The sequence below is a fragment of the Ochotona princeps genome, chromosome 16, assembly GCF_030435755.1.
Source record: "Ochotona princeps isolate mOchPri1 chromosome 16, mOchPri1.hap1, whole genome shotgun sequence".
In the NCBI taxonomy this organism is placed as follows: domain Eukaryota; kingdom Metazoa; phylum Chordata; class Mammalia; order Lagomorpha; family Ochotonidae; genus Ochotona; species Ochotona princeps.
In genome coordinates, this window is record NC_080847.1 from 49,095,478 (window position 1) to 49,119,498 (window position 24,021).

Here is a 24,021-nt window from a genome sequence, read left to right on the forward strand (position 1 = left end):
GGCTGGCATCCCATCTGGGAGCTGGTTCAAGTCCTAGCTGCTCCAGTTCCAACCCAGATTCCTGCTTATGGACTGGGATAACAGTGGAGGATGGTTCAAGCTCTTAGGCACCTGCACCTACATGGGAGACCCGAAAGAAGCTCCTGGTTTTGGATCAGCTTAGCTGCAGCTATGCAGCTCTCTGGGGAGTGAATCAGTGGGTAGATCTCTCTGTCTCCCTTTCTGTCTGTAAATGTGCTTAGCGGGAGTGGACGGGGCCAGGGGGCACTTCATTTGTCTTCAGTCTCTTGACCTTGCAGGACCCCACTGCAGTACAAGAGTCCGGCTGTTTCATGTAAACACACTGCTTCGATAAGGCAGCTTTAGGCAGAGGGAGGCTGCACCAAGGGAGTGGCCCGGGATCCCGAACACTCCAGGGTGTCTCCAACTCTCTTGGGACCTTTGTGTGTGTCTCACTACTGGATGTCCGGCCCTTCCCATCCTGTCAGAGCCTGCTTCACTGTCCAGATCAAGGCAGCTGGGATCTTGCATCACAGTTCCTAGTGAAATTTCCTCACTGCATGGTTAAACGGGCTAATTTTCTTTTTCTTTTATTATTTTTAAACTTCAGTGATTTAAAAAAATCTATCTATTTTTATTGCAAAATCAGATATACAGAGAGGAGGAGAGACAGAGAGGAAGATCTTCCGTCCAATGATTCCCTCCCCAAGTGACCGCAACGGCCTGAACTGTGCTGATCCGAAGTCAGGAACCAGGAGCTTCTTCTGAGTCTTCCATGCGGGGGCAGGGTCCCAAGGCTTTGGGCCATCCTCGACTGTTTTCCTAGGCCACAAGCAGGGAGCTGGATGGGAAGTGGAGCTGCCGGGATTAGAACCGGCGCCCCTATGGGATCCTGGTGTGTTCAAGGCGAGGACTTTAGCCACTAGGCTACTGCGCCTGGCCCTCTTTTTTTTTTTTTTAAGTTGCATTTAAAAGGCAGAGATGTTCTGTCCAACGGTTCATTCCCTAAATGCCTGAAACATTCTGGGCTGAGCTGGGTTGAAGCCAGGAGCTTGGAGCTGGGCAGGGACCCAAGTACTTGAGCCATCTCCTGTCCTCACCCTCCTCCCACCCCGGAGTGCATCTGCAGAAAGCTGGGAGAGACTCAGCAACTCAGGCACCCCATGTGGGAAGCCAAAGTGACCCCACATGCCAGCCTGTTCCGCGTTTTCAATAATAATGCATTATTTCTTTGTTTTTCTTTTTTAAAGATTTATTTATTTATTTATTGGAAAGGCAGAGTTACAGAGGGTGAGCGAGGGAGACAGCTGTTCCATCTGCTGCTTCATTTCCTACATGGCCACGCCAGCCAGGCCTGGGCTCAGCGGGTCATACCGTACTGCTTTCCCAGGTGCAGGAGCAGGGCGCTAGCTAGGAGGTGGAGTAGCTGGGACTGGAAATGGGGCTCCTATGTCAGGGTCAAAGGTGCAGCAGCTAGACCCCCCGTGGCACAGCGCGGGCCGCACTGAACACAGTATAGAACCATCCTGTTGACTGCCTCCAACCTCGCTGGAGAAATGAGCTCCTTCTGGCTCTAGCTCGGAGGCACCCGGCGTCCCCACCCCGGCAGGTCCGGCAAGGGGCGTGACCAGCCAAAGCCACGCCCCGGCCTCGGGGGCGGGTCCAGGTGCGCCGTGGGCGGGGCAGCGTCCGCGCAGGTACCTGCGCTCTGCGTCTGCGCCCTGCACACTCCGCCTCGCCAGGTGCGCCCCGCCCCCCGCCTGGCCGGCCACCTTCTCGCGTCTTCCAGCCGTCCGCCATTGGCTTTGGTGACTCCCCCGAGTGTTTAAGGGTGCGGCACGGCTCGGGCCCGGGAACGAGTCTTCGAGAGTCGCTAGGGGGTTGGGGGGCGCCAGCGGGCGAGCGAGGAGCGGGCCTGAAGCGCCTCGCGGCATTTTCGGGACCGAAACTTCGAGAAAGGGCCTTCCCCGAGGCCCGGTGACACCCCGCGGACCCTCGGCTGAGGGGCGGGCGTACCTGAACGCGCGGCCCTCCCAGTGCGCGTGCGCGGGCAGGGTCTTCCCGCACCTGATCGCGAGACCCCAACGGTCGGCGGCTCGAGGCGGCCCCGGCGTCCCTGCGCAGCCGGCCATGGCGCAGCCGTGCGGGCCGAGGCGCTGGCGGGCGCTGCTGGCCCTGCTGGCATCGCTGCTGCTCTGCCGGGCCGAGGCGGCCGGCGGAGGCCGGACCATCCACGGTGAGGGCCCGGGGGGCGACGACGGAGGAGGACGGGGAGGTGTGCAGGGGTCGGGGTGTCGGACACCTGTTGGCAGCGTTACCCCTCCCGGCTAATCGGCTTTGGGTTCTGGGCAGCGGCGTTCGGAGTTGCCCAGCGAGATCCAAGGGGGAAAAAAAAAAAAAAAACAGAAAAGCGAGCGTGTAGTGTCCTAGGCTGGAAGGGGTGGAAGAGGGCGGCGCCCGTGTTTCTACACCCATCGCTGCTTCAGGTCTCCTGAAAGAGGAATTCATGGGGTTCAAGGGAAATTTCCCGGGGCCCCTGCTTGGTTGACGTCGGTTGTGGCCACAGCCAGGTTCCTGCTTTCAGGCTGTCAGCTTGGCTTCTGGGGTGGGGGTGGCGGGACGGGGATGGGGAGAACTCTTTTGGTGAGGGAGGACCCCAGGGAACAGGGGAGGGAGGGCCTCACTGGATCCCGTGGCGGCGGCCAGGGGTGGGTGGGGGGGAGGGAGATTTCTCAGGAAGGGGGTGACGTCTGAGTGTCACCTAAGGAAAAAAAAAAGGTGCGTTTGGGGGAGACCAGGGTCTCCCCGGAGTTCATGGAGAACAAAGGCCTTGAAAGGCCAACGAGCTTGGTGGGTTTTTTGAGGGAAAAGTGAGCTGGAGGACTGGCCAGCCAAGAGGGAAAGCAGGAAGTGTGTGTGTGTACTGGTCAGGTCACCGGCTCTGGCAGCTTTGGGGGGTTGGGGGATGGTTAGTTTTCCTGCCCCTAAGGCCAGAAAAGGCAGGCCTGGCAGAGCTGCCCCGCAGCTGCCCCTTGGCTCCAGGGCCTCAGCATCAGGACCCAGGTGTCGAACAGCATTCTGGAGGCCTTTCTGGGTTTTTTCACATAGATTAATTTTCTTTTTACCTTTTTTTATCTGAAAGGCAGAGTGATAGGGAGGAAGACGCACAGAGTAAGATTCCTCCACCCATGACGGTAACAGCTGGGGCTGGATCAGGCCGGAGCCCGGGACCCCATTTGGGTCTCGCGTGTGGGCCAGCACCTGCTGTGTTGCAGGTGCATGTGGCTGGTCCTGGATTGCAAATGGAGTAGCCGGAACTGAAGTGACCCTGCCAGGGCTTGGTCTGTGGTGGTGGCAGGGCCTGCTCCCCAGCTGTTGCCTGGCTGGGACAGCAGCTGGTGTTCGCCCTGAGCTCTGGGCTTTCATCCTGGAAGCCCAGGATGGTGGTAACTGGACAACTCTATCTGAGGCCACACGCGAGTATTGGGGCAAGCCCAGGGTGGCTGCCACGGCTGCTGGCCCCACTGTGACTGGTGGGACCTCCTAACCTTTCTGGGGAGTTCTTATGTGGCTCTGTTTGTTTGGAGCCGGGACGCTTAATCTGAGGACGGTTTTGCTTTTTTCCCGTGTTCCAATTGCTTTGGTCTTCACACAGAGCAAGGTCAGCTGAGGGTGAGGTGTTTGTCCACCTGTCTGGAGCTGCACAGGTGCCGCCAGGCCAGTGGAGCCGAGACACAAATGAACAAAGAAGGTGTGCAAGGGAGAGGTGGAACGGTTGGTGGAGAAACTCAACCTTTAGAGACGGTGGCTGAGGCGCTTGAGAGGTGGCAGGCCAGCTGACTGCCAGAGTGGAGTTTCTAGGAGGGAATAAACTAGAAAAATAAGGCGGGGTGGGGGTAAGGGGTGAGATACAAGTGACAGAGGTGCTGTAGAACCTGCAGTTATGGAGCCCCAAGGTGTGTGTGAGGGAGGACGGCGAACAGAGCCCACTGTCACCTCTGTAGCTGCAGGCCCCGAGGGTGGTGAGAGTGGCCCAGAGCTGACCACCCAGGAGAGGGGTGGGGGACGTGCCTTGGGCCAGCTCAGGATGCAGAGAGTGACCACTGGGGGTCTCGGGAGGGAGAGGCAGATGGTTGGGAAGCAGCACCCCCGAGCAAGGAGCTGCTTCCCTTGGAGGGGCCAGTCCAGAGAGGAGGATGGCAGGAGTGTTGGGGATGGGTCAGGGGCTGTGGTGTGGTAGGTTAAGCTGCTGCTCGAGATGACCTGCATCCCACATTGAAGTGCCTGGTTCCAGTCCTGGCTGCCCTGCACCTGGGAGACGGTGGATGATGGCCCAAGTACCTGGATTCTTGCCACTCCCATGGGGAGATCAAGGTGGAGCTCCTGGCTCCCAGCTTTGGGCTGCTCCAGCCCCAGTTGTTGTGGCCATCTGAGGAGTGAGCCAGCAGACAGGAAATTCCCAACACTCTGTCTCTCTGCCTTCCAAGTAAACATATTCTTTAATAAACAATGTTAAAGTTAGGGGTGGGTGGCGTGGCACAGTGAGTTCAGTTGCTGCTTGCAGTGCTTGGAGCACTGGTTCCAGTCCTGAGTGCTCTGCTTCTGTTCCAGCTCCCTGCTTATGCTCCTGGGAAGGCAGCAGGAGATGCCCAAGTGCGTGGGGGAGGCCCGGATGCTCTGGGCTCCTGGCTTCCGCCTGGTCCAGCCTGGATGCTGTAGCCATCTGGGAAGTGAACCAGTAGATGAAGGATCAGTCTCTCTGAATTTCGTTAAATAGCCAAGTCTTTAAAGGGAAAAAAAATGTTTTGAGAAGAGAGTGAGGAAATGAGAGATGCTGCTGAAGGTAGGTCTTGAGCCCCTGAGGGCCCAAGAGTTGGAGAAAGGGCAGTAGGCTGTGGGGCTGAGTGCTGGCTCTGGGCTGCTGTGACAGTGTCCCTGGTATGTATGGCAGCCCATGCTGGCGAGGCTTGCGCCGGCAGGCTAGGGGCGTTAGTGGATATGCCAGACACATGGGTCTTGGCCAGCCAGATCCTGACGGGACCACTGCGGAGGGGTTGGAGAGGACTGGTCTTGTGCCCTGCAAAGCAAACTGTGTTCCCAGGAGGCCTACCCCTAACTTGATGTGCCTAATGGCTTCTTGAGTTGGGATTTTTAGGGCCAGACTTTGGCTTTGGGCTTGGCCTGAATTGCCTTCCCAGGCAGGTCCCTTCCTGGCAGGGCCTCCGGAGCACCCTGCCCCCAGGCTGTTCACCTCACTGGCTCTGTCCGTCTAGGGGTGGGGAGCGCGACCCCCGTCTGAAAGATTTGCTTCATTTAGTACCAGGAGGTGAATGGCATCCAGCAGCAGCTGTATGTGCGCCGCTGTCACAAGAAGCCTTTTTTGGGTGACTATGGATCTGTGTGGTTCTGTTCTCCCTCCTTGGAGTGCTAAATTCAGGAGGAGCAGCACAGGGCTGGGAGTGGAGCCTCAGGAGTCCCTTCCAGGGCACACTCAGGTGCCGCTCCCACTCTGGGCATTGCCACTGGAGTTTGGCGTGGCTGCCTGAGGCCTCTCAGGCAGGGCCCAGCTGGCGGTAGCCTCCGTCCTCTTCGTCCTCTTCGGGATTAGTTTTAGTTTTCCCAGGACTCTGCGTAAGCAGTCAGCTTCCCAGCAGGTCTCCAGTCAGCTGTAACTCAGTTCTCTTTCCCTTCCTCCTCCCTGCACCTGTGGCGAGTTGTGACGCTGTAGGTCAGAGATCAGTGCAGCTGGAGGTGGCTGGTTACCCTTCCCCCACCTCACAGCACCTTCTGTTATTCTTGACCCTGGTCGCCAACAGCCTGATCTCCTTGGCCAGGAAGTGTGGTTCCAGAACAGTCTGAGACACTGATCTCGTCAGCAGATAACTTGTTGAACCAGAAAACCCCCTTCTGGCCATGGAAAGAGAAATCTGTCCTAGGAAACAAGGCGAGAGAGTGCTTCAGGAGTCCACAGGAGAGCAGGTGTCACATCTTGGATCCCATGACGGAATGCATGATCCCCAACTCCGGCTCCTCTCGGAGCTCCTTGCTGCTGGCCCCACTGCTGCCCGTACTCAGCCACTGTGGGTGTCTGGGAGTGAGCCAGGGGCTGGAAGCACGGTCTCTGGTGCTTGCTTTCTTTGCCCTTAAAAGAAAAATTGTGTATGGATTGCAGAAGTAATCACACCACAAGAAACTTTGAATCCCATCTTTCCATGAGCTGGTCATAAGGGCTGTGGAGGAAGGTACAGTAGTAGTGTTGTGGGGGCTGGCCTCAGAGTGTGGCCTCTGGCGTCTGAGGTGGTGGGGCTCCATGCTCTGGGGGAAAGCAGCCAGCCAGGCCGTGTGCGTGAGCTCGGCTTGCGTGTTTGCGGGGAAAGCTACGACTCCGGCTTCTCTTTCACTCCTGCCCCTTTCTCAGTTTACCTGGCTGGGTGGTTTGTCATCAGGCTGCTCCTCCTTGTCCTCAGGTGGGTGGCCAGGCAGCCAAGCCTCTGTTTGCTATGTTCTGAGGCTGCCAGGGCAGGACAAATAAGGGCTGAGTGGCCTGTGACTCACAGGGGCGGGGGAGTGCCCGACAGGGGTCACACTGAAATGACTTAATGAGCTGCAGGAGGCCGCGCCCGCCGGACACCTGACTGCCGAGGCCAGCACAGGTGGCCCCCACGCAGCGGGCAGTGTTACAGCACGGACTAGCATGTCAGGGACCAGCCAGGTCACAGTGGTGTTGACTGGGCGGTTCCAACATGGTCTTGTTGGGAACTCCTGGAGCCCAGACCCAGTGACTTTGGGTTTAATTAATGTGAGGTTTTTTTGATGCTTTTCACTCGAAAGTCGTTTTAGAAATGAGGACGAGAACTTAGATGTTAAACATACAAATTTAGGAGGAAGGGTCCACTGTGGTTCTTTTCTGGGTCTTGGAATCATTCAAGCCTTCTGAAGTCCCTGACTTTTTCTCAAAAATTTAGGTAGAGATTTATTTTATTTAAGAGTTACAGAAAGAGAAGAAAAGATAAGCTTTCCATCTACTGGCTTACTCCCCAAATGGCTGCAAGGACCAAGGACTGGGCAAACTGAAGCCAGAAGCCAGAAGTTTCTTCTGGGTCTCCCATATTGGGGCCCAAGCACGTGGGCCATCTGCTGCTGCTTTCCTGGGCCATCAGTAGGGAGCTGGATTAGAAGTGGAGCAGCTGGGACTTGAAGCAGTACCCATATGGGATGTTGTCCTTGCAGGAAGTAGCTTTACCAGGTACACCGCAGCATCAGTATCTTAAAGATTGAGTTATTGATTTGAAAGGTAGAGTTGCTAGAAGAGAGAGGAGAGACACGGGTATCTTTCATCTGCTGCTTCACTTCCCAAGTGGCTGCAGTGTCTGAGGTTAGGGTTGGGTTGGATCAGGACAAAGCCAGAAGCTTCTTCTTGCGCTCATGAGTGGGTGCCGGGGCTCAAGCATTTGGGCCATCTTTTCCTGGTTTTCCAGGCACATTAGCATAGAATTGGATCAGAGGTGGAGCAGCCAGGACTTGAACTGGTGACCTTTAGGAAGCCAACTGAACCTGCTGCATAATGATGTCTGCCCCGAAGTTGGATTTGCATTCTGTGTTTCTCTGCTTGTGACCCAGAGGCTGCTGTTCACAGTCTAGCACGTGTCCCTGGAAGGATGAGAATATAACTTGATATTGTAATCATTTGTGGCTTTCCAAGGTTCACTCTCTGTAAGTAGATAACTATTTTGTCCATGATGTTGAAATGCCCTGGGGCCATTTGGAAAACAAGTCTAAAAAGGCTACTTGGGTGATAATGGAAAAGGTTGGGGGACAGTGTCCTGGGGAGAGGGACAAGCAGTTTTCACAGTGTCAGAAACCCACCCATGATTTGCAGACGGTTAAGAATCCATGAGTGCAAATGAACAGCAGATGGTTCCATGCAGAGCTTGGAAACTGCTTGCTCTTGTCCACGCTAGTCAGGTGGCGTGGCCAAGTTTTCGCTGGGGAGTTAGGTCAGGCTGGAGTTGTGGTCCAAATGTTAGTGAGAATATGAAGGAACGGTGGGATGCGTTATGCTGGTGGCTTATGAAATGTAAACTTTCATATCCAAATGTTTTATATACATATATAAAGCAGCTAGATTTTATGAGGCTTGTAATCCAAGTTGGACTTGGATTGTAAATGTTCTTTCCTCATAAATACCTGGGGATTATTTCAAAGCTTGTGATCTTCCTAACCTGGTAATGACGCTGTCCAGGCCCGTGCGTGTGGAAGAGATGGGTGGCTGGCAGCTGTGCGCCCCGGGGACAGGAGCGCTCGGAGTTAGAGCTTTCTCGGGGCCCTGAGTAGATGGATTTATAGAGTGCTGTAAATTAAGACAATGTCAAACAAATACCAGGTTTGGAATTGGACTTAGGGGAATTGAAATGGGCTGAGTCCGTCCCTGGTGTTCACCTGTTTCTCACACAGAACCTTCCAGGATCCTCTGAGTGCTGGGGACAACGTTCTGAAGTCCAGATGGGTACCTAAAGCTCGCTGTCTCCCCAGTCCTCCGCTGGGCTCGCCTCCTCACTGCCTCGCTGGCCGCTGGCCCTGTCCTGCAGCCATGCTGGATTAGGGGTAGGGCTTGATCTGTCTACTGCTGGCAGCCTTGCCGTTACTAGGGCCAGCTGAGGGATCAGGTCACTTACACCTCAGCCTTGCTCTAACCCCAAGGGGCGGAGTGCTGCAGGGCTGCCAGCAGCAGCTGTGCACTGTGTGCTCGGCCGTCGGCCTCTCCCGACCCCGAGTCCTCTCTTTCTCCTAACTCGATTGGAGTTGTGGTGTTGTGCGTCATCCTTCTTTTTCTTTTTCTTTTTTTTTTCAAGATTTATTTATTTTTATTGGAAAGACGGATATACAGAGAGGAGAGACAAAGATCTTCCATCTGCTGGTTCACTCCCCAAATGACCTCAATGACCACAGCTGAGGCAGTCCAAAGCCAGGAGCCAGGAGCTTCTTCTGGGTCTCCCATGTGAGTGCAGGGTCCCAGGGACTTGGACCATCCTCTGTTGTTTTCTCAGACCACAAGCAGTGAACTGGATGGGAAGTAGAGCAGCTGGACATGAACTGGTGTTCATATGGGATCCCAGCAATGCAAGATGAGGACTTTAGCCACTAGGCAACTGCACTGGGCTCCCATTTTAATCTTTATTTCCGCCGCCGCATATTAGCCCAGTCTTTAGAAAGATGCACTATCTACTATTTGTCACAAATTTTGTGTTTTATTTGTGTGTATATATAGATAGATGATAGATACATACATACATACATATTTACAGGCAGAGATCTTCTCAGCACTGGTTCATTATGCCAAATGGTCCAAACAGCTGGGGCTGGGCTGGGCCAGAGCTAGGAGCCAGAGACTTCATTGAGCTCTTCCTGTGGCTGGCAGGGGCTCACGCACGTGGCTGTGTTCTGCTTCCTAAGGTCGTGGGTTGGAAGTGGAGCACAGAGGGGATGCTGGCTTCACGTAACTTGCTGTGCCACGCTGGCTCCTGTGCCAGATACTCTTGAAGGCGCTTTAAGTGGTTAAAACCCAAAGATTAAATCTTCCCAGCACTCTGCCAGAGAAAAGCCATTAAGAAATGGTTCCACAGCTCACAAGCCTCGCCTCGCTGGGGCCCAGGGAGGGAAGCGCCTGAGTCTCCTGGCTGTATTATTTGCAAATAAATTTGAGTTTTGGGGTGGGGCGAATGCTGTTCCCTAGACAAGCCAACTGTCAAGATAGGTTCAAGATTAATGGTGGATTCCGCGGCAGCAAGCAGTCCAGAGCAAAGTCACAGAAGGGCATTTGGTGCCAATGAATGCACCAGGGGCACTTCCATCCTAACTCATTCGGAGTGGGCATAATCTCCCCTTGCCGGGGCTTCCCTCAGGCCGGCCAAGCTCTGTTCTCATTAGAGCCGAGGGCTGTTGCCCGCAGTCCTCTGCCCAGCCCGGCTGCGCTGCTTCCCCAGTCAGCCTGGCCTGCTCCCCAAGCCTTCCAGTCCCTCTCGCTTTTCTGGCTTTGTTCTTGTTTTAATCAACCAGACCCGCGCTATGCCTGTGGTTTTGTTGTGCGCTGTGAGTGAGAGGCCAACTCCGAGGACGGAAGGGACGCTATCCCAGCTTGCGCAGCAGCTGGGATTCCTGTGTCCCCAATGGGCCGCTCGCCGGGTCACAGGCTCCTTCTGGCACCCCACCCTGCGTGCACTTTCTCCAGATGACTCTTCCTTGTTGTGCTACTCACCTATACCAGAGTGTTGGTCATTTCCTTTGTTACTTGGGTGGCTCCCATGCCCTTTGAGTTATTTGTTTTTATTGGAAAAGCAGATCAGATTTATGGAGAGGAGAGAGAGAGGTGCATTAACAGGGAGCTGAATCAGAAGTGGAACAACTAGGACTTGAATTGGCGTCTTTGTGACATTACCCGCTACACCACAATGCTGCCCCCCTTTAAAAAAAAAGATGGTTGGAAACAAGAGTGTTTCATGGCATGAAAAATTACATGAAGTGAAGTTTTATTGTTCATAAATAAAGTTTATTTGGGGCGCAGCCATGGTTATTCACCAACATGTTTTTGGGGCTGTGGTTCCTGGGGTGACGGAGCTGTTGTGGAGGTCCTGTGACCCCAGAGCCTGAGGTGCAGGCACCATATTTCACTCGCGTCCAGCAGTTACCGCAGCTTCATCCAATACCTTCAAGCCCCTACCGGCAAGGTTTGCGTTTCATCCACACCCATTTACGGCTGTTCGTACGGGGGTGTAAAGTTGAGGTCACAGCCGCTAACTTTGCTATCCAGGGGTCAGCATGTAATGACACACATGGGCAACTATGGGCTCATGGGACTCGGGCACCCCATGCATAGCACAACTGCTCTCCTGCCACTGAGCCCATCAAAGCTTGTAGTGATGTTGCCACCCTCCTGTTTTCCGGTGATAACCCTCTGACAGTGCCAAAAGTGCAAGGCGGGAGCTCAGGGAAGTTGGGGGAGAGCAGCAGAGGAGGAGCGGGGAGGTGGGTGTTGCACTGCAGTTCAGTGATGCCTGAGACAGGTCAGAGGATCTGACTCCAGGCCTGGCTCCTCGCTTCGGGCTCAGCTTCCCACTAACGTGCACCCTTGGGTGCAGCAGGTGCCGGCTGCAGTACTTGCAGCCTAGCCACCCGCATGAGAAACCCGGTTTGAGATCCAAGCATCTGGCTTTGCCCTGGAGCAGCCCTGGTGTTTTAGGCTTTTGGGAGGTGAGCTAGCAAATGGAATGGAAAGCCTCTGTCCACTGTCCACCCATCTTTCTTCCTCTCCAGTAAGATGAAAATAGTTTTTAAAATATCCACAGCATTGCTGCTCAGTGTGTCGGGCTGCTGCTTGGGGTGTCTGTGTCACGTGTTAGAACCTGGTTCAGCCCTTAGCAATCCAGCTTCTGATGAGGTGCCTTGGGAAGCAGTGGGCAGTGGTCCAAGCATTTGACATTGAGATCCGCTTCTAGCTGGCCCAGCCCTGGCTGTTGTAGACACTTGTAAAGCAGTAGATTAAGGTCCTTCAGTCTATCCTTTTCTGTCACTCTGAAAAATAAATCTCTAAGAAAATAATGTGATTTTTAAAAGATTTACCTATTGGCCCGGCAGCGTGGCCTAGCAGCTAAAGTCCTCGCCTTGAAAGCCCCGGGATCCCATATGGGTGCCGGTTCTAATCCCGGCAGCTCCACTTCCCATCCAGCTCCCTGCTTGTGGCCTGGGAAAGCAGTCGAGGATGGCCCAATGCATTGGGACCCTGCACCCGCGTGGGAGACCCGGAAGAGGTTCCAGGTTCCCGGCTTCGGATTGGCGCGCACCAGCCATTGCGGTCACTTGGGGAGTGAATCATTGGACGGAAGATCTTCCTCTCTGTCTCTCCTCCTCTCTGTGTATATCTGGCTGTAATAAAATGAATAAATCTTAAAAAAAAGATTTACCTATTGGAAAAGGCAGAAAGAAGAGAGAGATCTTTCTTCCGCTAGTTCACTCCCTAGGTGTCCGCAATGGCCAAAACTGAGCTGATCTGAGGCCAGGAACCAGGAACCTCTTGTAGGTTTCCCACGCGGGTGTAGGGTGCCAAGGCATTGGACCATCTACTGATTTCTCAGGCCACAAAGCAGGGAGCTGGATGGAACTGGAACAGCCAGGATACCAGTCAGCACCCATATAATTTCCCAGCACTTGCAGGGAGAGGATTAGCCAATGGAGCTATCAGTGCCAGCCCCAAAAATGATGTTGTAAAGATTTATTTGTATTATTTTTTATTGGAAAGTCAGATATACAGAGGAGAGTCAGAGAGGAAGATCTTTCATCTGATGATTCAGCTGCTGGAGCTGAGCTGATCTGAAGCCAGGAGCTTTTTTCCCATCTCCCACACAGGTGCAGGGTCCCAAGGCCTTGGGCCGTCCTCGACTGCTTTCCCAGACCACAAGCAGGGAGCTGGATTGGAAGCGGGGTTGCCAGGATTAGAACTGGTGCCCATCCCGACATGTTCTAGGTGAGGACTTTATACCCTTCTAGGCTACCTTGTTGGGCCTGAAAACGATGTTTTAAATGTTGAAATTTGACAAAGCTGACAGGTGGATGCAGCAGTGGTACTTGCTGTACTTTCTGCATGCTTGAAACATTCTGCTGTGGTGGACTCTTTTAAAGGGGGTACACCTGTGAGCACGCTCTTCTGAGCAGTGGTGGGCTCTGTCCTCCTAGGCCCATGAAGGTAGATCAGTTTGCTGTTGGGTAGCTGCCTGTGAGGAGGGGACAGCAGGTCATTCCAGCCGACCAGCTGCCCAGTAAGTGAGGGTGAAGCCCAGTGACCGTGGGCCAGAGAAACCTGTTTTCCCGACTTCATTCCTGAGGACCAGTTTGTTGTCCGGTTTTGCAATAGCTGGTATTCAGAGTGCCTGCTGGGAGTCTAACTCGGGCTCAGGTTTCAGAGGGCAGGAGTTTTTAACCACTGTGATGCTTTCCCAGGAGAATGTTACTGTCTGCTCTAAGTAAAAATACTTAGTTCTAGAGCGAGTGTGTCCAGACTGAGTTCCCTTCAGCCTTACCTGTGCTTGTTTGCTCCACTTGGGCACAGTTAGGACAGGTGACTGTGGAGTGTGACTGAGCACTCGGGTCGGACTTGAAACATCTTTCATGATTGCCTCCCAGTCGCTTTCTGATGATTTTATCATCTCTTAAAAGGATTGCTCGTTAAGGAATAACTTCCTGAAAGGAAATATGTCTGCTCAACCCCCCTTCACCTGTTGCCAGGCCCTGTGGTTTGCTGTTGCCTGTGACTGGCTGGCATCAGTGGGACTGATGGCAGAGACCATAGCAGGACAGATCAGGGCCCTGCGCAGTGCTAAGGCTTCCACACAATTCCACTTCTGTGTTTTCCCAGTTAGCGCCTGTTGATGCGGTGGCGTTTTCTCTTGGTTGACCCTGGGCACCCTCAGCACTGGGCCTCATTTCCTTTTTTTTTTTTTACTTTTTTTTTTAATTTTCTTTAATTTTATTGATTTATTTTTTATTACAAAGTCAGATATATTGAGAGGAGGAGAGACTCGAGAGGAAGTGGAGCTGCCGGGATTAGAACCAGCAGCCATATGGGATCAAGGCGAGGACCTTAGCCACTAGGCCACGCTGCCAAGCCCTCTTTTTTTTTTTTTTTAAGATTTATTTTATTTTTATTACAAAGTCAGATACACTGAGAGGAGGAGAGATAGGAAGTGGAGCTGCCAGGATTAGAACCAGCGGCCATATGGGATCAAGGCGAGGACCTTAGCCACTAGGCCACGCTGCCGAGCCCACTGGGCCTCATTTCTAAGGTGGGGTTGTCCCTGTGCCATTCAGGCTGTTGTCACAGTCGGTGGTGTGATGCTGCTGAGGGGGAGCAAAGAGGGTTGGTTCTTGTTTTGTTCTTTTGATTTTAATCTGATTCTGCTACAGTTCTCTGTTTTTGAGGAAGATGACAATCATAGCAGCATCCTCATAGTGTTGCTGATGTGTTTGGGAACTTTCTGGAAGACTAGGGAAGAAGAACTGAGGCTATGGTGGTGGCTGCTGTGGGACACTGTGCTGGGGCCGAGCTTTCAAGCCGCAGAGAGGGGTCCCAGGAGCCTGCCCGAGGAGCGCCAGCACAGGGTGAAGTTAGTCTTCATCAGCTCCAGCGTCAGCCAGTTGACCCGAGACATAGCACTGTAGTACAGCTTTGAGTCAGTAGAGGTGTGTTGTTTGTACTGTAAGAGTTTTCCAACACAGGCAGTGGAAACGACCTAGGGGTCCCAGGTGCCCTCAGCTAGCTGTAGTGGTGCACGTTTTTTTCCACAGCTCCTTTGTCTTTGGTGTGTGTTTCTCAGAGTGAACTCCATGGGGCTGGTTCCCCTTCCTTCCACCTCTGCCCAGGCTGCTCTCTGCTGTTGGGTGAGCTCTCTCCTGGCAGATAGGAACAGCTGTCTGCAGACAGAATGGCTTCCCAGGCCTGCAAGACTTGGAGGCAGCAGCCAGCACTGTGTCCGAGAGGTGTGTCTGAGGCAGGCGACCACCTCAGTGGTGGTGGGCCGCCCAAGTCGCGTGCTGGCCATGGTTGCTCTGCGTGGCATATCCCACGCAAATGGATGCAGTAGTGATACTTGCTGTACTTGTCTGTATGCTTGCTATTGTGGTGTGTGCTGGCAAATGGGACATCCAGGTTAATTAGTCAACGGGGCCCTGGTTCCTGTGTCTTGCTGCTCTGTTAGCTTGGGCAGCATGCTTGTTGGTGCTGACCCGGGTGCCCGCCTGCACCCGGAATAAGTGCCAGGTTCTGGGCAGCACGTGTTGGGTTTGTCAGGGTGGCGACCAGCATGCCTTGATGGACTTCTGTCCCTTTCCTCTTCACATGCACCCAGGCTCCATGTGCAGCAGAGAGCTCATATCTGGCTGGGAAAAGCAGTCCAGGCGCCAGTGCTGGGGCCGAGTAGGTAAAGCTGCCACATACAACACTGGCATCCCAGATGAGCAGTCCCAGCTGCTCCACTTCTGATCCAGCTCCCTGCTAATGACCTAGGAAAAGCAAGAGAAGGAAGAAACTCCTGGCATTGGCCTGGCCCAAGTTAACTATTGCAGCCATCTGAGAAGTGAGCAAATGATTGAAAGATCTCTCCTTCCTTCTCTACAACTGACTTTCAAGTAAATAATAAATAAATGTTGTTTTGTTTTTTTTTTAAAAAAGCCGACCATTGTGGGTCCCGCTGCTTCTTCTGCACTGGGCTCTGCTGGCACCACTGGCGGCCTCCAGCTTTGTTGGGTGCGCTAGGAGCTGTTTCCTTCTTGCTTTAGCTGTGCCAGCCTATTCCCTTGGGGTTGCTTGTTAAGGAAACTGTACCTGGGATTGCTGGGGACCTGGGGTGCAGAGTGGATCCCGGGCTCCCAGCCAGGCTGCCCCACCCTGGGCACCGGACACTGCCAGCTGGAAGTTGTCTGAATGTGGGGTGGGACTTGGTCATGGGTGGGTGCTTGTCTGGTCCTGTGGCCAGCAGCCGGGCGGGCTGGGTGTGGTGCTGCCCCAGAGGCCTCCTGCTGTCTGCTTGGGCCTGTGTTTGTGGCCTTTGGCTCACTGTCGGACACCTGCTGCAGTGGCACACCTAGCTGGTTCTGGTTGATGTGTTGCAGACAAAGGCTCTCCTGTGTTTTAAAGTCAGCTGAAGTGTCGGGTCCAGGGACGTGTCTCACATCGTGCTGTGCAGCTGTCCCCACAGCCCGCGCTTAGAGCACTGCCTTTCCTCCCGAGATCCACGGGCCTGTTTGTACTCTCTCCCAACGCCACGTAACCTGTATCCTGTTTGCTGACTTGGCTCAGCTTGCCTTTTCTGAAAATAAGGGGTGATTTCACTCATGAAAGGCTCGGGTAAGATGCTTTGTAGCATACTTATTAGGTTGTTTTTTCTTTTCTTTCTTTCTTTTTTTTGATGAAAAGCATATTTAGAGTTAGAAAGCTGGATGCAGTTTAGATGATCCCAATTTTGTTGGCAACATCCAGAGCTTCCTAATCAAGTGCCTTTCCTTCTCCATCAGGTCTGGTCAGGATGTTGACTTTGGCCGCATCAGTGTCCTAGAGCTCCTTTACAACTTGTTGGAGTTGGTGCTTTTTGGCCTTGATGTCCACCCTGAACACGAGTGTGTTATTCTTCTGTCTTCTTGCTAGTGACGCTGTGGTCAGGGCCCGGATGGTGGCCTAGAGATCAAGCTTGTACCTCCTGGGAGCACTCTTCTGGGGGGTGTTTGGGCTGCTGCCGCAGGCGCTTCATCTTGGGCCACGGGATGGTGGGTGACGTGCCAGCACCACCAGGGCCTTCACTTTGGCTTTGGGAGGGGCAGGAGCCTCCTTTGTTAGCTTGAGCACCATCTTGGTGAAAAGGTACTTAGGTTTTCTGTTTTTCTAAGATTTATTTATCTTTATTGGAAAGGTAGATTTATAGAGAGACGGAGAGATGGAGAAAAAGATCTTCCATAGCTCACTCCCAAATGGCCACAGTGGCCGGAGCTGAACTGATTCAAAGCCAGGAGCCTCTTCTGGGTCTCCCATACAGGTGCAGGGTCCGAAAGCTTTGGACCATATCTGCTGCTTTCCCAGGCCACAAGCAGGGAGCTGGGTGGGAAGCGGAGCAGTCAGGGCACAAACTGGTGCCCATATGGGATCCCAGCAGTTGCAAGGTGAAGATTTAGCTACTAGGCTATCACTCTGGGCTACATCTGTAGCTTTTTAAAAAAAGATTTATTTATTTTATTGCAAAGTCAGATATACAGAGAGGAGAGACAGGGAGAAATATCTTCCGTCCAATGATTCACTCCCCAAGTGACCACAGTGGCTGGTAGTGTGCCAATCTGAAGCCAGGAACCAGGAGCTCTTTCGGGTCTCCCACTTGGGTGCAGGGTCCCAAGGCTTTGGGCCATCTTCGACTGCTTTCCCAGGCCACAGGCATGGAGCTGGATGGGAAGTAGGGCCACCGGGATGAGAACTGGTGATCAAATGGGATTCCGGCGCGTTCAAGGTGAGGACTTTAGCCACTAGACCACCGCGCCAGGCCTTTGTAGCTTTTAAAGAAAGAGCCCTGGAAGTGACACTGTAGCATAGTGAATTAGGCTGCTGCCTGTGCTGCTGGCATCCCATATGGGCACTGGTTGCAATGGCTAGGATGGGCTATGCCAAAGCCCAGGGCTGCTTCTTTGTCTCTCGGGTGGATACAGGTGTTCAAGCACTTGGGCCATCAAACTGGTGCCCATATGGAATGTCAGTGTTGCAAACAGAGACTTAGTCTGATATGCCATAGCCTCAAACCCTGGAATTTTAGAATATTCTTGTTTCCCTTAGAATGAGGGGAAGGTTGGGCCCGGCACGATGGCTCAGTGGCTAAAGCCTCACCTAGAAGTGCCAGGATCCCGTATGGGCACCGGTTCACGTCCCAGCTGCTCCAGTTCCCATCCAGTTCCCTGCTTGTAGCCTGGAAAAGCAGTAGAAGATGGCCTAAGGGCTTGAGACCCTGCACCCAGGGGGTGACCTGGAGGAAGCTCCTGACTTCAGATAGGCTCAGCTCCTGCTGTTGTGGCCACTTGGGGAGTGAACCATCGATGGAAGATCTTTTCCTGTGTCTTCTCTCTGTAAATCTACCTTTCTGATAAAAAGAAATATTTTTAAAAAAGGGTAGGGGGAGGCTAGCCCCCGTGGTGTGCAGAGGTGGCAGTTAGCAGGGCTTTGGTACAGCCTCTGGGCCCAGTTGGGAAGCCAGGAGCTGGGGCCGGGACCTTCTCTGGAGCTCTTGCAGGGATCTGTGTGTGAAGTGGACAGGTGGGCTGAGCAGCACTCAGCAGGGTCCTGGGATCTGCCTTTCCATAGCACTTCTGTGCAGGCTGTGTCCGGGTCACTGAAGGGACAAGAACAGAGCAGCAGCAGCAGCATGACTGGGAGGCTGGGTTGGCATCTCCATGGGTGTGGGCTTGCCATCCGGTAAGAGGAAGAGCCCCCCGCAGTCCAGGGCTGCTGCCTCCGGCATTTGGGTCCTTTGCTGCCGGGTCATCAGTCACACTGACAGTTTTGCCTATTTCAGACTTCTGCCGTGTCTCGCTGGTGGTGGGGCGGTGCCGGGCCTCCATCCCCCGGTGGTGGTACAACGCCACGGACGGCACCTGCCAGCAGTTTGTGTATGGAGGCTGCGAAGGAAATGACAACAACTACCTGAGCAAGGAGCAGTGCCTGGAGAAGTGTGCCGGGGTCACAGGTGAGATGTGTAGCGGGCAGGCTGCCCTGTGTCCTGGGCTCCCTCTGGCTCGTTCTGGTCTCCACAGCTGAGGCTATGGCAGAAACCAGCTTCCCTGGCCTGGCCTCCTGGGCACTGGGGTTTTTCACCTCAGTGAATTGGAAAGTATAGTCAGCCAGGCTAGGAGCCCTCTTCAAGGGGCACATACGGCCTGGGACTGAGCCCTCAGCAGCAGCAGGTTCTGTGGGATTTAGATGTGTCGACACTACCAGCTGCATGGGTGGGTAAGAGCTGGGAGCTCTGGCAGGGATGTGTCATTCCCCGGAGTTGAGGCTGCGGCGCCCAGGGCCTCTGGACTCTCTCCCTGCTGAGCGTTTGCCTTGTGGTTCTGTCAGGCCGGTCTGCTGCTGGTGCTGGGGTTGCCATGGCAGTGAGGCTGCACGCGATGCCCACGGCACAGTGTGGATGGCACTGCCTGCCCAGGTGCTTGCTGCAGCTGTGTGAGCACAGCCAGGGGCATCAGGGGCGTTCCACCCGCGGCTGTGATGCGGTGTGAGACGAGGGTTTTGGCCACCTGCTCTGTGCTCCTGTCAGGCACAGAGCAGCACAGGTGGGCTCAGAGAGGGCTGCTACACACCGCGGGGCCACCCGGCTCTGAGAGGCACCATGATGCTGCTGGGAGGAGGCAGGCTGCTAGGGGCAGCATGGGGCTTCTGTGGAGGGCCCCAAGAGCTCGTTGGCCCACCTGACCATGGCTGTCCATAGGTCTACAGAGCTACTTCCCGCTAGCTGCTGGAGCCAGCTGTCCCTGGGGCTGTGGCTGGCATCTGCTTGCACTGGCAGGCGAGCTCTGTGGGAAGCCAAACAGGAGTGAGAATGGAGCTTATTAATTTATGACGAAAGCCAGAACCTCCCTGGGGACCAGACACTCCTTTCTCTGTGCCTGTACCTCTTAGCAGATGGCTGTGAGTGGAACCCACGTGCCAGGTGGTGGTTCCATAGGAGGTTAGGCCACCAGGCACCCCTGCACAAGGTCTCCTGGGACTAGCGGGAGACTCCAGGTGGGCTCCTGGGCTCCCTGCACCACAGCCTCTCTTGGGTGGGGTGGGGGTAAAACACAACAGGAAACTGGGAGTATGTGCCCAGGGGGGTTGGATGCACACTCTGCCACAGCCCTCCGCTTCTTAATTCTTCACATAAGTGGATACAATTAGATTGTTTGACCTAGAAGTCTTTTTTTTAAATATATATTTGTCTATTGGAAAGGCAGATATACAGAGAGAGGGAGAGACAAAGAAAGAGCTTGCATCCAATTCACTCCCCAAGTAGCCACAACAGCTGGAGCTGAGCCTAATCAGAAGCCGGGAACCAGGAGCTTCCTCCAGGTCTCCCACGCGGGTACAGGGTCCCAAGGCTTTGGACCGTCCTCAACTGCTTTCCCAGGCCACAAGCAGGGAGCTGGATGGGAAGTGGAGCAGCAAGGACTAGAACCAGTGCCCACATGGGGTTGCAGCATGTGTAAGGCAAGGATTTAGCCACTGAGCCATTGTGCTGGGCCCTAAATAACTTTTTTTTTTTTAAGATTTATTTTTATTACAAAGTCAGATATACAGAGAGGAGGAGAGACAGGAAGATCTTCCATCCAATGATTCACTCCCCAAGTGAGAGCAACTGCTGGTGCTGTGCCGATCCGGAGCCAGGAGCCAGGAACTTCCTCCAGGTCTCCCACGCGGGTGCAGGGTCCCAAGGCTTTGGACCGTCCTCGACTGCTTTCCCAGGCCGCAAGCAGGGAGCTGGATGGGAAGTGGAGCTGCCGGGATTAGAACCGGCGCCCATATGGGATCCCGGGGCTTTCAAGGCGAGGACTTTAGCTGCCAGGCCATGCCGCCAGGCCCTCCAGCTGCTCTTGAAGTCTGATCCTCAGAGGCAACTTGAGGTTCTTCCTCTTGAGCATGGCGAACATGCTGCTGTCCCACTTTGCATTGAAGGCCCCATGTCAGGGAGAGGCAGGAGTTGCCATGAGAGGCCACAGTGCCCGCTGCAACATGGATGGCCATTCTGAGGCGGCATCTGGGTTTCTCACTGGGTACAGCAGCTCAGAAGAGCATTGTCCGAGTGGCCTGTCTGTCTTGTAGAAATCCCCAGTGATGAGCAAACCACCAAGAGGAATGGCGCCGAGTCTTCTGCCCCAAGTGGTAGGTTCTTGAGAAGACCCAGGCTCGTGGGCTGAAGCCAGGCAGAGGGTGACTATGAGAGGACCCTGAGTGTGGGGCTGCAAGAGCCTCGGCCTCCTGCATCTGCCCTCCTCTGCCCCAGGAGCACAGGGCTGCAGGGCTGCCCACAGTGCTGCCTCCCTGACCCCCACACCCCGTCTCCCTTCCTGCTCGGCTGCCTCTGCTCCCTGTGGTCCTGCCGTCTCCCTCCCTGCATCAGAAGCCACCCTGCCTCTTCGCCTTCCATCCTGCAGGCCTTCATCCACGCCTTGTATCAGCTTGCTTTGTAGTGCTGGCTGCCTCCGCCCCCTTCCTCTTTTATGCTTAAAGGACTCAGCTTTGGGAGCCTGGGGTGAGTGGTCCCACTGCAGATAAGGTACACACGCTGAGGGGCTGGCCCGGCGCCCCCAGAGACTGGTCACTGGCTCAGGGACCTGTGGGGCCGGTGAGGTGACCACAAAGGGAAGGATAGGCCTCCCTGACACAGCCCCCCTGGAAGCGAGTCTTGTCACTCAGTGGCTGGACTGGCTTGGATTCTGCCTTGCTGGGAGTCCTGTTGCTGTCCTGGTCCTTCTGTGGCATGGCCCTGATGTGCTGGATTCCCATCTGCTCCCTCACTGGGCATGGGGGTACCGTCCTTGCTCCAGCCCCAGTGTGTGTCAGAGCAACTTCCTATCAGACTGCACTGGGCCTTCCTGCCTGGCACACTGGAGCCGGTGGTGGGGCTGGTTTCCCCAGTCACCCCCGGGGGGGTGGGCCCCCTTGCAGCCCTCACTACGTGTGTGGCTGCGTGTCCTGTGTCCATCCCAGCCTCATGATGCCTTGTTTGTGTTCCAGTGCCCAAAAAGGATTCGGACGAGCCTTCTGGGGATGGTTTCAACTTTGAAGGTAAGGTCCTGCACAATTCCGCACAGGGCGCCTGTGGGGTTGGAGCGGTCCCTGGATTGAATCGCAAAGCTTGGCCCTGGCATAGTGTTCTGGTGTCCCCTCAGCAGCTCAGGCTGGGCCTCTGGGAGGAGGGGAGTCCCAGGACAGAGTGGGACTGGGCCGCACCCATGTCTGGTTCACCCTGCTGACTGTGGGCCGCCTCCCTGCGCCCTGCTGATCTCCTTGGGCTCTCTTGTTTCCAGAATACTGCAATGCCAAAGCCGTTACTGGGCCCTGCCGCGCGGCCTTCCCACGCTGGTACTTCGACGCCGAGAAGAACTCCTGCGATCAATTCATCTATGGAGGCTGCCGTGGCAACAAGAACAGCTACCCCTCCAGGGAGGCGTGCATGGGGCGCTGCTTTGGTGAGCCGGCAGCCTCCCCACATCCTCCCTGGGAATCCCACTTTCCCCCTTTCCCGCCCTGCCGGGCCAGCCAGGTTTCTGCTGCCCATGCTGTGGGGAGCCCAGGCTGACCTCTCATCTGTGTGTTCTCTTGCAGGCAAGCAGGTTTACCCTGCCCTGCCCACTGGCAGTAAAGGTAAGTGATCCAGTCCTCCTACCCCTGCCCAGCTGCAGCCTTGCAGGCTCAGGTGGGCCTGGACCCACCATCCTTCCCTGTGGACAGCTTCTCGTGGGAAGAGCTGCACAAGCCTAGCAGGGCAACTGGCTGCATGTGATGGCTGATTGTTCTGCCGCATGGTGCGCACAGTGGGTGCTGGGAGTGAGTCAGAGATGCACAGTGCCCTCCCGGGAGTCGGGGTGTGCTGGGGCCCCCTGCATCTGCTGTACTCAGGCCTGCGACTGCCCTGAACTAAACGGGATCTGCATCTGCTCATGGGGATGGCAGGGGGCCCTGAAAGCCACAGGCCAGCAACAAGGCAGCTGGCTATCTTCTGGCTTTTGTCTTTGAGCTGTGAATGGTGACAGTTGATACCTGCCAGGCCAGTTTGGCCTCTTTTTTACCTGTTTTTGAGCCAAGACTTGGCCTGCCAGTCTGCCTTCTTATAGATGCCCAACCTGTTTCACAGGCAGGAGGGAGGACTGCCCTTGGGGGCACAAAGCTTCCCACCTGCTGGCACACTTCCCTCCGCAGCAGCCGAGTCAGCCAGCTGGCCCTGCTGGTCACATCTGTCACCGCCCAGACCGTATGTGAGCACAGAGCCTTTGGGATTCTGTGTCTGCTCTCACCCCACGGCAAGCGTGTCTCACATACCTTGTGCTGTGCCTGCCTGGCTGGGTGCCTGGCCGGCTGGGTACCTGCCCTGCTGTGCAGGCTGCCCTGGAGGTGGCAGCAGAGAGGCGGGTTTGTGTGGGAAGGTGCAGCCACGCTGCGCTGCGCAGTCTAGGGATGTGCACTGATCCCGCTGCCCTGTCCCCTCTCACCCGCAGTGGTGGTCCTGGTGGGCCAGCTCGTGATGGTCCTGATCCTGCTGCTGGGCGCCTCAGTGGTCTGCCTGATCCGCGTGGCGCGCAAGAGGCAGGAGCGCGCCCTCCGCACCGTGTGGAGCTCTGCGGACGACAAGGAGCAGCTGGTGAAGAGCGCGGGGGTCCTGTGAGGCTGCCGGGCAGACTGTGACAGAGCGGGCCGTGTGCTGTGAGTGTGCTTTGCTGTGTGTCCCTGGAGGAAGGCTGCAGGCTGTCCTGGCAGTGGCCGGCGCCCATGGGCGCAGCGTCTCCTGGGCCGTTGCCTTTCTTGTGAATCCCTCCTCTTCTCATCACAGAAGTGACTCTTCAAGAGCTTCTTCCATTTGTTTGATTCATAGTTTTTTTTTAAGTAAGCAAAAGCTGAGTTTTTTTTTTTAATTAGGATTATCAAAGAAAGAAAATAAAATGTATAAATACAAAGGTCATCGTTTGAAAATAAATTCTTTTCAACACGTACTTGCCTTGGGATATTAATGTAAAATCTATCAAGATGACCACAGCACACTGCGGGGGCCAGGGAGGGTGCAGCAAGGCGAGCAAGGCCTTTCCTAAAAGTAGACCCCATGGAATTCTAAGTGGCTTGGCTAGCTGAATATTTATTTTTATTGGAAAGACAGATTTAGAGAACGAGATAGAGAGATTCCATCTGATGGTTCACTTCCCAGATGACTACAGTGACTGGAGCTGAGACGATCTGAAGCCGGGAGCCAGGAGCTTCCTCAGGGTCTCCTGCAGGTACACGGTCCCATATGGAAGCCAGGGACCCAGCCACTGAACTTGTCACTGCTGTCTCCCAGCACTGGGTGACCTGTCCACAGGCCTGTTTTGCTGCCCAGAGCCTAGCAGCCTCCTCTAGCTTCCCTGTGAAGCCACCTGAAGGCATTTCGAGCCCCGCCCATTGGTCTGACCAAGCAGAGTGGCCAGTGGGTGGCCCACTAATGGAATTCCACCAGAAGCCACATGGTGGAGAGCAGATGAACAGATTTTACCTCCCATTGCTGGGCATGTAACCCAAGCCAGCACTGTGGCATACTGAGTTAAGCCACAGCTATGGCCCTGGCATGGTTCCAGTCTTTGCTATTCCACTGTGATCTAGCTCCCTGCCTAATGCATGTGGAAAAGCGGTGGCAGATGGATCAAGTTCCTGTACCCTGGTCAGCCCTGTGGGAGACCGTGAAGTTCCTGGCTTCTGGCTATACCATCTGGTGCAGCCCC

At 54.9% G+C, this 24,021-nt stretch overlaps 1 protein-coding gene across 2 annotated transcripts; it reads left to right on the plus strand.

The window, feature by feature from the left end:
• Positions 1 to 1,725: 1,725 nt before the first annotated feature.
• SPINT2 (serine peptidase inhibitor, Kunitz type 2) lies at positions 1,726 to 22,963 on the plus strand. 2 transcript variants are annotated; one of them, XM_004595165.3, is made up of 7 exons: positions 1,726 to 2,236; positions 18,090 to 18,260; positions 20,375 to 20,434; positions 21,290 to 21,340; positions 21,583 to 21,744; positions 21,881 to 21,919; positions 22,771 to 22,963. In XM_004595165.3, the coding sequence occupies exons 1-7, from the start codon at positions 2,131 to 2,133 to the stop codon at positions 22,935 to 22,937; spliced, it is 756 nt and encodes a 251-aa protein (XP_004595222.2). In that variant the 5' UTR covers positions 1,726 to 2,130; the 3' UTR covers positions 22,938 to 22,963. The 2 variants fall into 2 exon arrangements, with proteins under 2 accessions (XP_004595222.2, XP_058530400.1); XM_058674417.1 differs by lacking the exon at positions 20,375 to 20,434 and having other exon boundaries at positions 1,737 to 2,236.
• The last annotated feature ends 1,058 nt before the right edge of the window (positions 22,964 to 24,021 follow it).

Coding starts and splice junctions, on each gene's coding strand:
- SPINT2 (XM_004595165.3), top strand. CDS start 2,131: ATGGCGCAGCCGTGCGGGCCGAGGCGCTGGCGGGCGCTGCTGGCCCTG. Junction 21,745..21,880: donor GTGCATGGGGCGCTGCTTTG/GTGAGCCGGCAG, acceptor GTTCTCTTGCAG/GCAAGCAGGTTTACCCTGCC. Junction 21,920..22,770: donor CCTGCCCACTGGCAGTAAAG/GTAAGTGATCCA, acceptor TCTCACCCGCAG/TGGTGGTCCTGGTGGGCCAG.